The following is a 14,128-nucleotide window of genomic DNA, read 5'->3' on the forward strand; positions in this document are numbered from 1 at the left end:
GTTCTCATAAATTTCTCTCCGCAAACCAACATTCAAGAACAGTTTAGAGAACGACGTGTGTAACCTGAACAATGACACACTGTCAAAAATTCATGTTTGATATCGATCGATTTAATAATCTAAATTATTTAATATTTATTTATTGAGAAATAGTGTTATGCAAGGACAGATAGGTTATCGGTTCTCAAATACAAGTTTAAACTCGTAAATCGGGTTCATTGACCTTTTTGTACACAAAAATCTCCAGTAAGAATTTATGATAATAAAACATTGTCCACTTCTACGAAGACCTACATGTACCAAGGTCAATTCAGAGACAAGAAGTCGTGCACTTTGCTACTTAAAATGACGAAATACAAAAAAAAACCCAAAAAGCAAACAAACAAACAAACAAAACCCCACATGATCATATTTAAAAATTGTGCATCAAAGGACATATCTCAAATTGAATAAGCAACAGCTTAAAATGAAATACGTTTGCAAAACTAACACCATATCTGTAAACATTTTCTGGTATGTTATTTTTTTCATCATTGATAAAATTGCAATAGGGTGAAATTCATCTCCACTTTCATTAAATAACTTATTAAATATTTTTTAAACAATACAAAATTATTTTTGTCCATCTTTTTCCAGTACAAATTTAATACTAATATAAAATACGTACAGAATTCTATAACAATTGTCAAGAAATAAAATATTAAATATTTTCACACATTCTTAGGTCCGAATCTCTACAGAATATCTGTCAGAAGACTGGGCATCTTGCCAATGTCGTTTAAACCCGCTTTACAGATATTTATGAAACAGATAGAGTACTTGTGCACGGTGCAATGTACTTCTTATCATACTTTTATATTCCTGGATCCACGTCAATTGTATCGATTGCTCACGTGTAATTGAAAACACTTTTATTCCGGGGACAAAATGTTTGCTGGAAATACAGAAATCGGACTGAAAAGAGTTGGAACATCGGTAACAGTTCCTGCAGATCCACGGGCTAGGTTGATGTACTACTTAAGGTGTATTTGTCAGGTTCTCAGTTTGGATGACGAAAACTTGGACCGACTCACTGATTTCACTTACTACTACACTTTGACATCAAATGAATTAGATGCACTGCTCGTTTTGTGCATTTTATTAAGCCCGGATAATTTGGTCGGAAAATGCATTTTCGAGGACGATGAACTATGTGGGGACTTGGTGACTCAGTTTTATGAGTTGAGTGCTGTACAAAACCGATTTCTGGTGACAGATACCGTGTTACTTGGGAGTCAGCAAAGACATGTAAAGAAAATCATGACTTTTAAGAAAACATTTCTGCAAAATTATTATATTATTCCCATTGCGACTTTCGCTGACAGATTGCGAGTTATCGCTGGCATAAATGACCAGCCACAGGTTTCATACCACATGACTGCGATTGTCACCCAGCCTCAGCCTACTAGAGAGCCTCCAAAGTAAGTAATGTGGTTGTTAAAATAAACATTTTAAAGTGTTGTATGTTTTAGAAAAATAGAAAATAAACTTATGACGACCGTCCGTCATTCTGTCATTACGTTATGTTTATACATGTAGTTTTGCCTTGCTTGTAGATAACGACCTGATTATTGGTATGTTCCTTGATATTGATGACATACAGAGATTGATTCATTTACACGAAATTATGGCCCTTAAACTTTGAAAAATTTTAATAATTCACTGTTTCCCGGACCTTTTTTTTTTTCGCTGTGCTTGTAGAAAATGACCTGATATTTGATATGTTTCTTAAAATGATTCACAGATAAGTTCGAGTTTCGTGCTGATTGACCTTTTTTTTTACTACAGATATGGCTCTAAGACTTTCAAAATTAATAATTCACTGTTTTTTGAACTTTTTTGCTGTGTTTGTAGATAGTGAGCTGATTTTTGGTATGTCTCTTGATATTGAAGACTTACAGGTCAAGTTCGAGTTCCGTGTTGACTGATCCATTTTTTACGAAAGTTATGGGCCGCGGAGTTTCAAAATGTTAAATAATCACCGTTTTCGGGACTTTTTTGTTGTACTTGTAGATAATGAGTTGATTTTTGGTATGTTTCTTTATATTGATGACTTGCAGATTAAATGGGAGTTTTGTATTGATTGACCAAATTTTTACAAAATTTATGGCCTTTAGACTTTCGAAGTTTCAAATTATTCACTCTTTTTCAACTTTTCTTTTTACTTTTTGTAAGTGATCACTATTTCACATAACTTAAGTATGCTGCGGTATAGACAACTGATTCCAGAAAACAGAAGCATTTTGTGCCACCCCCACCAATTTCTATTTTCACACTCTTGGACTTTCACATATTTAAATCTTGCATATAACGGGACCATTCTTGTCACCCTGACACAATGAGCTTAAGTTTGCTTTATGTTGATTAAAAAGTGTGTGAGATTTCGACTAACCTAGCACATATAGAGTGTCTATTTTTGAATATCTTTCCAGGCAGAAGTGCTACGAGAGGGGTTGTTTGCATCTCTGTATAACATGTATTTTTCCTTTATGGATTTTCGTTTGGTGTTGTTTGGTAAGTTTATCAGTAAAAATGCATTTTACTACTGTAACATACTCAGTATTTTCTGATATTTATACAATATAAGTCCTGCAATTGTTACCGTTTTAGAAGTTATTTGGAATTTCGTTCCATGTTTTCAAAATTATGTCAACAAGGCTACATGTATATCATCGAATGAAAACGACCGAATTTTCATTTTTTTTTTAATTAAAAAGGATACAAACCAATACTTTTAAAGAGACAAATCAGTGAGAATTTTATCAAATGTTACGAAATTTGATACTCTATAAACATTATTTTTTTCATGCGGAAATAAAAGGTAAACGCACAAAATGGCCTTGGGTCATCAATCCAGAAAGAAAATGAATCGGTATTGGGTGCTTTCAAGGTGCTATCTCTAAACAATCGTATGGGATAAATAAAACAGTAAATATTGTATGGTTATCCAAGGAGTGGAAGCCTTACAGATATATACAAACTTCTTGGATTAATCAAATAAGTTTAAAAAATCACACAATACATGTATTATAGATATTCTCTAACAGTGTCTAATTCATTTATCTATAAGTATCTAGTAAAATTTGCCAACGTATGATATTAACATGTGCTTTAATATTGCCATTTTCTGTTGCGATTTACTTACACTGTATGTCATATTTTTAGAACATAGTTAAGTTTTGTTGTAACATTTATTTTCTGTTTTAGTGTGCATGGGAGGTCTAAAATGGACGAGAATTTACCCTTGAAGATGAAAGCGATGATGTTTATATAGAGTGGTTTTAAGTTACAATGTATATTAAGTTGTTCTAGATGCTTAGTACATGTACCATGTGCATTCAGTTTCTTGGAAGTAGCCAATGATGCAAGCCAAGTATGATATTTGTTACAAACGTCCATGAAAAAAAGATTTTTTATCTAACAAAGTCGTAGAATTAATTGCATAATACTTTATCTTTCACCCACTTTTATATAAATGTCAAAAGACTTAAATGTACACTTACACAATTGCAGTATGTTATTATACGAATATCTATAAACCCATCAAGATAATGTTTTTTTTTCATAATCTAATTGTCATAACATTTTGTAAAACAATTTAATATATAGACAAGTACATATCATCCATTTTCCGGTTTAGTAAATCATGTATTTTTCCTTATAAAATTCATTGTGAATAAAACGTGTTAGGGTTAAGGTTTTTGATACAAAATCAACATGTAAAACGAAGCATGGCATCTATATGATCTGTCACATATATACACACGCGCGCTTCTCTCGTCGCTACAGCTCTTTGTTTAATAAATAACAAAATAAAATAAAAAAAATTTGATGTCTTAATTTCTGTTTTGTATTTGATAATATATTCCGTTAACTTTGTTGTTTGTTGTTGTTTACATGATAGGCATATGTATACATTGCCCTGTGTATTCGTTTTTACCCCACCTCTGTTGATTTTTCGATGAAATCCTGGCTTACGATTGGTTGAAGTCTGTCACGTGAAGGGGGTGTATTACTTATACTTAGTCGCTTGAAAATCAATACATGGTCGATACGGAGTTATCGTTCTTTTGTATTGTTCGAACAACTCGAGTTCACGCGATTTGCCGAGTGTCTGTTGACAATGTTACAGTTAACTAATGTAAGTAACGAAGATGGAACCTTTTTCTCCCTTTACTGAAAGTCTTCAAAACTGTCAGTACGTAACACTCGCAAAACAACATAACGTCACACAACGTGACGTCATAATAGGCATTGTATGAGTGATGAAACATATATATAGAGAGAAAAACAATTTTACAAACCACAGACGATGCATAAATATTTTATCGGTGGGGTAAATTCGTTACATAGTTTTGTAGTGACAGGGTACGGGATGATACCTGGTTAGTAAATTCCATACCTGGCTCGGCTTCGCCTCGCCAGGTATGAAATTTACTAACCAGGTATCATCCCGTACCCTGTCACTAAAAAACTATGTAACTAATATTACCCCACCTCTGATGAGTTTTCGATGAAATCCTGGCTTCCGATTGGTTGAAGTCTGTCACGTGAAGGGGGTGTATTATTTATACCTAGTCGCTTGAAAATCAATACATGTTTGATGCGGAGTTATCGTTCTTTTGTAACACTTCGAACAACTCGAGTTCACGAGGTTTGCGGGTGTCTGTTGATAAGTAAAAAGTAAATCAACGTAAGTAACGAGATAGAACCTTTTTCTCTCTTTATTTAAAGTCGTCAAAACTGTCAGTACGTTATGATACACTCGCAAAACAACATTACGTAACACAACGTGACGTCATAATAGGCATTGTATGAGTGATAAAACATATAGCGGAGAAAAACTATTTTACAAACCACAGACCACAAACATTTCATCGGCGGGGTAAATTCGTTCATAGTTTTGTAGTGACAGGGTACGGGATGATACCTGGTTAGTAAATTTCATACCTGGCTAACTAATATTATACTCCTACATGTACACTTGCTCCTGCCCAACAGCGTCAAGGTATGCCACAATATCCTTCCTATCCAGAGAACAATAAACAATCCAAACAGAGAACAATAAACTAGCATGCAATAAACTAGCATGCGACAATGCCAAAATGCAAGATGAAATTTTGAATATTAAATTCAATGCAATGAAGGATAATCTACTTTTCTTCAACATCGAGGAAACCGAACCCGAAAACTGCCGAGTTCTCATTCAAAATTTTTGCAAAAACAATCTGGGTGTTGGAGAGGCTGGAAATATACAGCTTGAAAGCGTCCATATTTGTTGATGGAAAATTAGTAGCACCGTGTGATATCGGCGTTGATGACGACGAATAGGGGTCAAAGAGGGTTGTTATCAAAATTTAATGCCGAACATGGAATGTAAATGGTGGACTGGAAAATAAACTCTGTGACAAAAAATTCCAATCTTGTTTATATGATTACGATATGTGTATACTTCTAGAATGCTGGATAACGGAACACTCCAATATATCTCTCAGTGGTTATTGTGTTCATGCATATCATAGGAAAAAACGCGTAAGAAATCGCACACAGGGCGAAGGAATAGTTATTCTAATTAAGGACACACTTGATCAATATGTAGAAATAAATGAAATTTTGTATGACACCATTGTTTGGATAAAAATAGATAAGGTCATTTTTTTGGAAAACAAAGATATGGAGCAGTTTATATACCACCTATAGATTCAAAATTTCATGATATTTACAATGATATGTTTACGACGCTTAACGAATGTATTACAAAATATACAGAAATGGGCAATATTTTAATTACTGGCGATTTCAATGCAAGAACCGGTTCACTATTAAATTATATTGAAAGCGATACCTTATATGTGATGAGTTATATACCCGATATTGAACTTAGTCCAAGATCAACAATGGATAATAAAATACACACATTTGGTAGAAGGCTTATAAGCTTATGTAAATCATCAAATATCCGCATAGTTAACGGACGATATCTGTCCGATCCTAATGGAAACTAAAACTATTGTGGTCCAAATGGGCGATCTGTCGTTGATCTAGTTTTAACAAATTCATTAAACCATATAGCGAATTTCAAGGTCTGCAACTTAACTGAATTTTCAGATCATACACCAACTTTTTAGTTCCATGCACCTTCGGGAATCCATTCTACTATTTCGAACCGGTCAACTGCCCAAAATTCCATTAAAGTTAAATAAATGGCAAGAATAATCCCAAATTCAAACGAGAAGAGATCTTATAAACAATTTAGCCGCTTTATATTCTTGTGTTGAAGACGATATTGATATCAATCAAATTGTAAATAACTTGAGCGAAAACTTAAGCAGTGTTTTAGGGAAGTATTGCATGCAGAATAGCAAACACACGTGTCCAAAAGAAAGAAATGCAGATCTAGAGGATAAACCATGGTTCAATCACAAATGTTAAGTTTTATACAACCAATATTTATCTGCTTTAGAAGAATATAATAAATTTCATAGTAAAATAAATTATAGTAGACTTACTAAAAGAAAAAGTGAATACAAAAAACTTCAGAAGAAACTAAAAAAATCAATACAAGAGACAACAAGGTGATATGGTACAGCAGTTGAAGAAAAACAACCCTAAAGAATTCTTTAAACATTTTAGCAAACGAAATACATCAACCTCAAAAGTTACACTTTCAGAATTTTTTGAGCACTTTCGGAACCTTGCTAATGATTCACCATCTACCTATATTTCGATTGCTAATTATATGGATACTGATATTTTAAATAGCCCTGTATTCGAGCTCTTGGACACTGAAATTACTCCAAAGGAAATTGAAACCTGCATACGCAGATTGAAAACGAACAAAGGCGCGGGAAACGATTATTTGATCAATGAATATTTTTCCGAGTTTAGTGACATAATTCTCCTTATTCTACTGACCCTTTTCAACAAAATTTTCAATTCTGGTATATTTCCTTCATCGTGGTCTAAAGCAATTATTATTCCAATTTATAAAAAAGGAAAAACCGACGATCCCGGAAATTACAGAGGTATCAGCATCACAAGCAGTCTAGGAAAACTTTTTACATCAATTCTTAACGAAAGAATAATGAAATGGAACAATTCAGAAAATATTATCACTGATGCGCAATTTGGATTTCAGGCTGGCCGATCAACTACTGATGCGATATTCGCGCTTCAAAGTTTAATATCACAAAAGTTGAATAACAAACAACGTTTATATTGCTGTTTTATTGACTATAAAAAGGCATTTGATACAATTAACAGAGAAAAATTATGGTATAAATTGATTAAATTGGGGATTACCGGAAAATTCCTTTGAATCATCCGATCGCTTTATGTTGACGTTCGCGCTTGTTTCAAGAATGCTGGAGAGATATCCGTAGAATTTCCAGTAAACACCGGGTTGCTACAGGGGGAAGTGTTATCACCAATACTATTCAATATGTATGTTAACTACTTGGAAAATCACTTCATAAACGACAAATGCCCATCCGTAGAATTAAGGGAGCTAAATCTTTTTGTTTTGATGTTCGCAGATGACACCGTAATATTCGCTAACTCACCAGAAGAATTACAGTATATGCTTGACGCGTTACATGGATATGTTACCTCGTGGAATTTGACTGTAAACACTGAAAAAACCAAAATTTTAGTATTCAGAAAAGGAGGATGCGTAAATTTTTCATGGACTTATAACAATGAAATTTTGGAAATTGTCGACTCTTTTAATTACCTAGGATTATGTTTAAATTATAACGGCAAATTCAGTGTTACGCAAAAGAAATTAGCTGAAAAAGGTCAAAAAGCACTATTTGGTTTAAACCGTAATATACAAAAATTTGAATTCAACGTCGAAACCCGATGTCAACTCTTTGATACATATGTTGGAAGTGTTATCTCGTATGGAAGCGAAATCTGGGGTTTTCATAAATCTCCGGGAATTGAAAGACTGCATTTATCCTTTTGTAAAATTACCCTCGGTGTTAGGCGCAATGTATGCAATTATATGATTTATAGAGAATTGGGGCGATATCCACTTATTATACAAAGGAAATTGAAAATTATGAAATTCTGGTGTAAATTATTAAAAACAGAAAACTGCATTTTAAAATCTTCTTATGAATACCTGCCATATGATGCAGAGAATGGGTCGGAAATGAGTATAAACTGGGCGCGTGATGTAAAACTTGAACTGTTTAAATTGGGTCTGGGAGAATTTTGGATAAAACAGCAAGCAATGAACTTTGCACATTTTATGCATGTGTATAAAAATAGAATCCTAGATATATACCTCCAAGAGTGCACTGCATATATGGATAATTCGTCAAAATGCTTTCTATATAAACACATTGTCCAATCTGACTTCTGTAAAATGCAATCCTATTTAACAAAACCTTTTCAGAGTAATTTAAAAAAAAAACATATTTCCCGCATTAGACTTTCGTCTCACTATCTTAACATAGAATGCGGAAGGTACCAAGGCAAAAGTAGAGAGGATAGATTATGGGATGTTTGTAATACAAGTCAAATATAAGACGAATTCCATTTCATTCTTCAATGATATGATATTTAAATTCAAGAAAAAAAAATTATAAATGAATATTATTACAAATCGCCGAGTACTTTTAAATTAATCCAACTGTTGGGTACCAACCGCATATCTACCTTAGCTGGTTTAGGGAAATATATCCATTATGCTCTAATATTACGTAACGAAGATCTATCAGGTTAACCTAATTTCTATCTGTGTAAGGTTTATATTTTCAGATGTCTGTACATTAAACCATCATTGCTATATATTGTATTATAACTTTGAATTATGTATTGTACTGCCTTATTCAATATATTATTGTACACCATAAATAAGTGGAACTGTGGGACTGAGGAACACTTGACCAGGGGTTTCACCCCCAATTTAGGCTCACTGAGAGTCTTAAATTTTGTAATGTATGTTATTATATGTTATTTTTGTAAACTGATGGGCTGTATTGCCCAAAGTTATATCCTGAATAAACTTATATATATACCTGTACCATATCTATCTGATTTCAATCTCTTTTACCGGAGACTTTCTCTAATAAATTTTATCATGTACTATGGTTTGTCACTTCTTCTCCAGACGCTAATATTCGTATATGTAATTTAAGTAATCTTAAAATGCAAAATTAAATTAGATAAATTATTGAACCTTGACTGCGTAACAGTTAAAGTGTATTAATAATAAAAGCTTGCGATAAATCTTTATTTTGCAATTTTGTACAAACAAAAAATCAAAACATGAAATTAATTCATTTTAGACATCAAAAGAAATATCAAAGAACGCATACACCTATCTCACCAATTAAAAATGTACTTATGTATGTAATCATTCTTGTTATAAAAATTTGATTCAAATAAGAGAGTTTAAGACTCGAATTTAGAATTACTATTAAATTGTATATTTTTAACGAGTAATCTAGGGAAAATATTTAGTCGGTAGTTTGTTTGTTTGTATATTGTTTAACGTCCTCTCGAGAAATTTTCACTCATATGGAGACGTCACCACGCCAAATTTTTTCCTATGCTCGGCACTTACGGCCATTGAGCAGTGAGGGATCTTTATCGTGCCAGCACCTACTGCGACACGGGGCCTCGGTTTATACGGTCTCATCCGAAGGACCCGTCTCCACGTCCCACAGTGGGATTCGAACCCGCGACGTAAGGATTAACTCCTTACTTCGCGACTCTAGAGCAGACGCTCTAACCACTGCGCCACGCGGGCGACTAGTCGGTAGTCGGTATGACCGAGCGAAAGTCGAGTACTCCAAATCTCGTTGACATCCCTATTTCAAAGAAGCAATATGAGGTCATCCATCGTGTAATTTACATACGAATAATTCTTAAGGAGGCCGAGTCTAATTATTTCTACCCTAGATATTTTGATAAATTTTCTTGAATGAATTCTTACTATTATATTAATTATTTTAAGATAAAAATATCAAATGTTTACCATCCTGATTTTTAAGAGGACCATCTTAAAGGTTGTCAAATTTTCCTACTGGACCCTATAGGAATTTGTTGGAAAAGCGCCAAATTATCACATTTTCCCCATATTTTTTGTATTTCTGCCCTAGGGATTTCGTTTTCAGTCAAATACATGAAAGTTATTATTAAAAAAATCACCAAATTGTGAAATTTCAAAAAAGTTAACCATCTGGTTTGGTCTAGGAATTATTACTAAGATAATTTTTCCCAATGCCCAATACCTCTAAATTTGTCATATTGCGGCATACATTTTGTATATATCGGCGCAGATGAAATATTTTGGTAAAAAATAACAACGTTTAGATTGCTGGTATGTTTCATTTGATGTTCTGTCAACAGTGTTTAATAAAATATGTCCATGGACGTCTGGAATACTCAAGCGAGTCAAGCGTCATTCTTCAGCGTCATGCATTGCTTACAGAACCGGAAAACAGTGACATCGTGAAAGCCATTTCAGCATTTATTCCTAAATATTGTCTTAAAGGCACATTTTAAGACCCATCAACGTTACAGATAATGTTCATTTTCAATCTCCTATGCAGAGTTGTCGTTCGTTCCTCTGCGATGGGCTCGCGTCAAGATTTTTGACATAACGTAAAACACATAACATTTCAAGGATTATTTCAAATTAAACTAATAGTTTTAGACCTATTTCGTAAATATTTATCTTTAAGGACTATCATTAACACAGACATATACATGTACTTAAAATGAATTTAAACAAACGCACTATTTCTCGTGCTTATCACTGTGATATATGCGAGCCAACGACAGATGTGAATGTATGAGCCGATGGTAGAGAGTGGTTCATTTTGTGTTACAATTACAATACTTGGATAGGTGTTATGTTGCAGATACAACTGCATGACTGAAACTAAAAAGCTGCGCAAAGTCATGCGCACTGAAATTAGACTAGGCCTCGTTAAATAGAACTTAATAAATACTGCACACCTTCTTGGGAAAAGCTTTAGGGTGGGTAAGTTTTTTGAGTGTTTCTATTGATGATGCATAATATACTCGATGTAGCAATGTTGAATTAGCACATTTAATTAATTCAAGACTTTTCAAAACATGCCGTAAATTTATTTATCGGCGATACACACCAACCGTCAAAGAATACTTGCCAATATGTGTATTTAATGACGTCCAAGTTAAACATTCATACAGCACACATTGTCATCACCTTTAATACCTTCTTATTTATTGGACAAAAGGCGACCGTTCAGTGTATTAAGTTCAGATGTTAGGTTTTTGTATGCCTTTCTATAGAATGATAACGCAGGTTTTTCAATATTTATGTAGACAATCACAAAAAGGTCAAAGAAAAGCCACCACTCTTTTAGGTGAAAGTTGAGTGACATTTTGTGTCCATTATACAATATTCAATTGTTTTCAAAATATAAATGTTTACCACCCATTCTGTAGGAGCAGAAATACATGTATTCATATAGGATGATTTAATTAAAGAAACGTATTGGCACAGTCTAAATTTTACAGTCTACTTGGCATATTTTGGTTTAAGGTAATGTTTTTCAATTTGAATATTTACAATAATATCTTGTCTTATTAAAAGCCCAGAAAATACAAAACTGACCAGAAACTCTAGAAGACGTATATCCCTTTCTTTCATCAAACTATCTCAACTGAAGAAATAATTGGCTAATCTAAACTCAAAATTAAAGCAAAATAACTTTAAAATCTATCAATTTAACTGCTATCATGTTAAATGTTCATAATTAGTGTCATCTTCATTAATAGGTTACCAAAGAGGAAAATTTATGATGAAAGTATACCAAATGGAAAATTTCATATTAATACAAAATATAATATTTATGTACATATTTACAGAATTTCACGGTTAAATCTCTTCTTTTTATAAAAATATTAAATGTTCATTGGTTTTGTTAAAAAGGGTAAAAATATGTACTTATAGGATTTTTTCTTCTTATACAACATGAACACCCTCTATAAATCAATCAACATAAACTTGAAAACTATCAATGAAACATGTTTCAACGGAACGGTCCTGGGTCCAAATTTTTGGTATTTATTAATGTGTCATGTTATTAATTTTGATTTTATCGGGTGGCAGTAAATACAAAATTTACATGACAATAAATTTTGTATTTACTGCCACTCGGTAAATTCAAAATTTTACAACATGACAAATGGCGTACCTTCTACAGTGAGCTACAAGGCCAGATTGTTTGCGGGCGGATGTCTCCTGTATAGGACCATCACTACAGAGGCCGATGCCGGACAACTCCAGATGGACCTTGAAAACCTCGAGGTTGGGGATTAAGCAGACTGGCTTATGCACTTTAACCCAGACAAGTGCGACTTATCCGTTATTACCACCAAACGGAAACAATACATCACCCCATCAATCCATGGGAAGGAGCTGGCTGTTACCACCAAGACCAAGTACCTAGAGGTCAGCATAGACCATCAATAGACAGCGTTTGTTATAAGGCAGACAACACCGCTGCCTTCTTACGGAGGAAACTCTCGTCTTGTCCAGCCAACATCATGAACAAAATGTTACAGAGCGTTGATCAGACCCCCAGGTGGAATATACTATTTAGCATGTGCCCTGTATGTCATGAGACATTTAAAAAAAAAAAAAAATTTGATCTACTTTTCAAAATATTTCCGTCAGTTTCTTAAACTTATGACTTTATTTTTCAAGTATTTTTTCAAGCTTATGAGCTCAAGACGGTGTACTTTCAAACTATAAGGTATACAGTAACTACAAACGCTGAAACTCAAATACATTCGGTTAGTTGTATGAAAATAAATCGGGATCGCTACACCGCATAAGATTGTACTTGTAGATTCACAAGTGTGTAAAAGACTTGTCAGACTGATTAACTTCAGTTTCATTATCGCCCCCCCCCCCTTTCGCAAAAGTACGGGACATTAAATATTAAATCTCATTCATCTCTCTGTCACAGAAAACTTTTAAATTTGGTCATAATTTTGAATGCGAGAATATTTCACATGTGCAGCACCTGTGATAAAACTTTCCAACTGTATTATAATTTTGACCCCCGAAACCTTAACCTTGAAATTTGACCTACTTTTCAAAAATTTAAACATTGGTTATAACTTTAGATAGGGCTTTCATATTTCACATGTGCTCTGTGACAAGACCTTTCGAAAATTACTGTAATTTTTTTTACCCTTTGATCTTGAAGTTTGAGCAACGTTTCAAAACTTTTAATATAGGTTATGACTTTTGAATGAGAGAAGACAGGGCTTTCATATTTCAAATGAAGCGCGGGGACATTAAATCTCATTCGCGTGTCCTTCTTTCTGTGAGTGTGTCTGTCACGAAAACTTAAACCCTGGTCATAAATTTTTAATAAGAGAAGATCGGGACTTTATATTTCACGTGTGCATAACCTGTGACTACACCTTTCCGAACGTAATAATTTTTGACCCGTTGAGCTTGAAATTTTAAGATATGTTTTCAAACATTTTACCATTTGGTAATAACCTTTGAATAAGAAAAAATAGAACTCACATTTCACATGTGCATTATCTGTGACGAGACCGTTTGGAACGAAATCATTTTTTTTACCCCATGACCTTCACTTTGAAGTTTGCACATTCATATTTTTACATGACTGTGCATTACCTGTAACAAGACCTTTCCCAATATACATTGATTTTTGACCTCCTGAGGTAGATCAATGTGACTTTCAAGAACTTAAAATTTGGTGGTACTTATGCAACAGAACATATTGCTTCCAAAATCTAAAACATTTTTACATGATGAACAGACAAGACCGTTACAATATGTCATAAATCAATGCACCCCAACCAATGAAACCCCGAAAGGGACCACAATTCTCTGAATTTGCTTGTACATTTTAGCTCTGAGGGTTGAGGAATCATGTTCCTCTTTGATTATCAAGTTTCATGATAAATGCTATCCGTAAGTTTCTTTTCTTTGCAGACAAATGCATGAACTAGTATGCAAATATTACTTGCGCATCTAAATCGCATATGAATTAGATGGATTCGAAGACGGTGCAATACTCAGTTATCCCCCTTTGTCCAG

At 33.6% G+C, this 14,128-nt stretch overlaps 1 protein-coding gene across 1 annotated transcript; it reads left to right on the plus strand.

Annotated features, from left to right (window-relative positions):
* The first annotated feature begins 895 nt into the window (after nt 1-895).
* Nucleotides 896-3,871, plus strand: LOC133200288 (uncharacterized). Its single transcript, XM_061336139.1, has 3 exons — nt 896-1,460; nt 2,472-2,553; nt 3,247-3,871. Exons 1-3 carry the CDS (start codon nt 928-930, stop codon nt 3,262-3,264), a joined length of 633 nt encoding a protein of 210 aa, XP_061192123.1. The 5' UTR covers nt 896-927; the 3' UTR covers nt 3,265-3,871.
* The last annotated feature ends 10,257 nt before the right edge of the window (nt 3,872-14,128 follow it).

Source organism: Saccostrea echinata, unplaced genomic scaffold, assembly GCF_033153115.1.
Source record: "Saccostrea echinata isolate AGI-Se365-2 ecotype Australia unplaced genomic scaffold, CSIRO_AGI_Sech_v1 ptg000001l, whole genome shotgun sequence".
Lineage (NCBI taxonomy): Eukaryota > Metazoa > Mollusca > Bivalvia > Ostreida > Ostreidae > Saccostrea > Saccostrea echinata.

Bases quoted from the DNA above. Each gene is read 5' to 3' on its own strand.
- LOC133200288 (XM_061336139.1), top strand. From the start codon at position 928: ATGTTTGCTGGAAATACAGAAATCGGACTGAAAAGAGTTGGAACATCG. The intron at 1,461-2,471 runs GTAAGTAATGTG...ATATCTTTCCAG, and splicing joins CCTACTAGAGAGCCTCCAAA to GCAGAAGTGCTACGAGAGGG.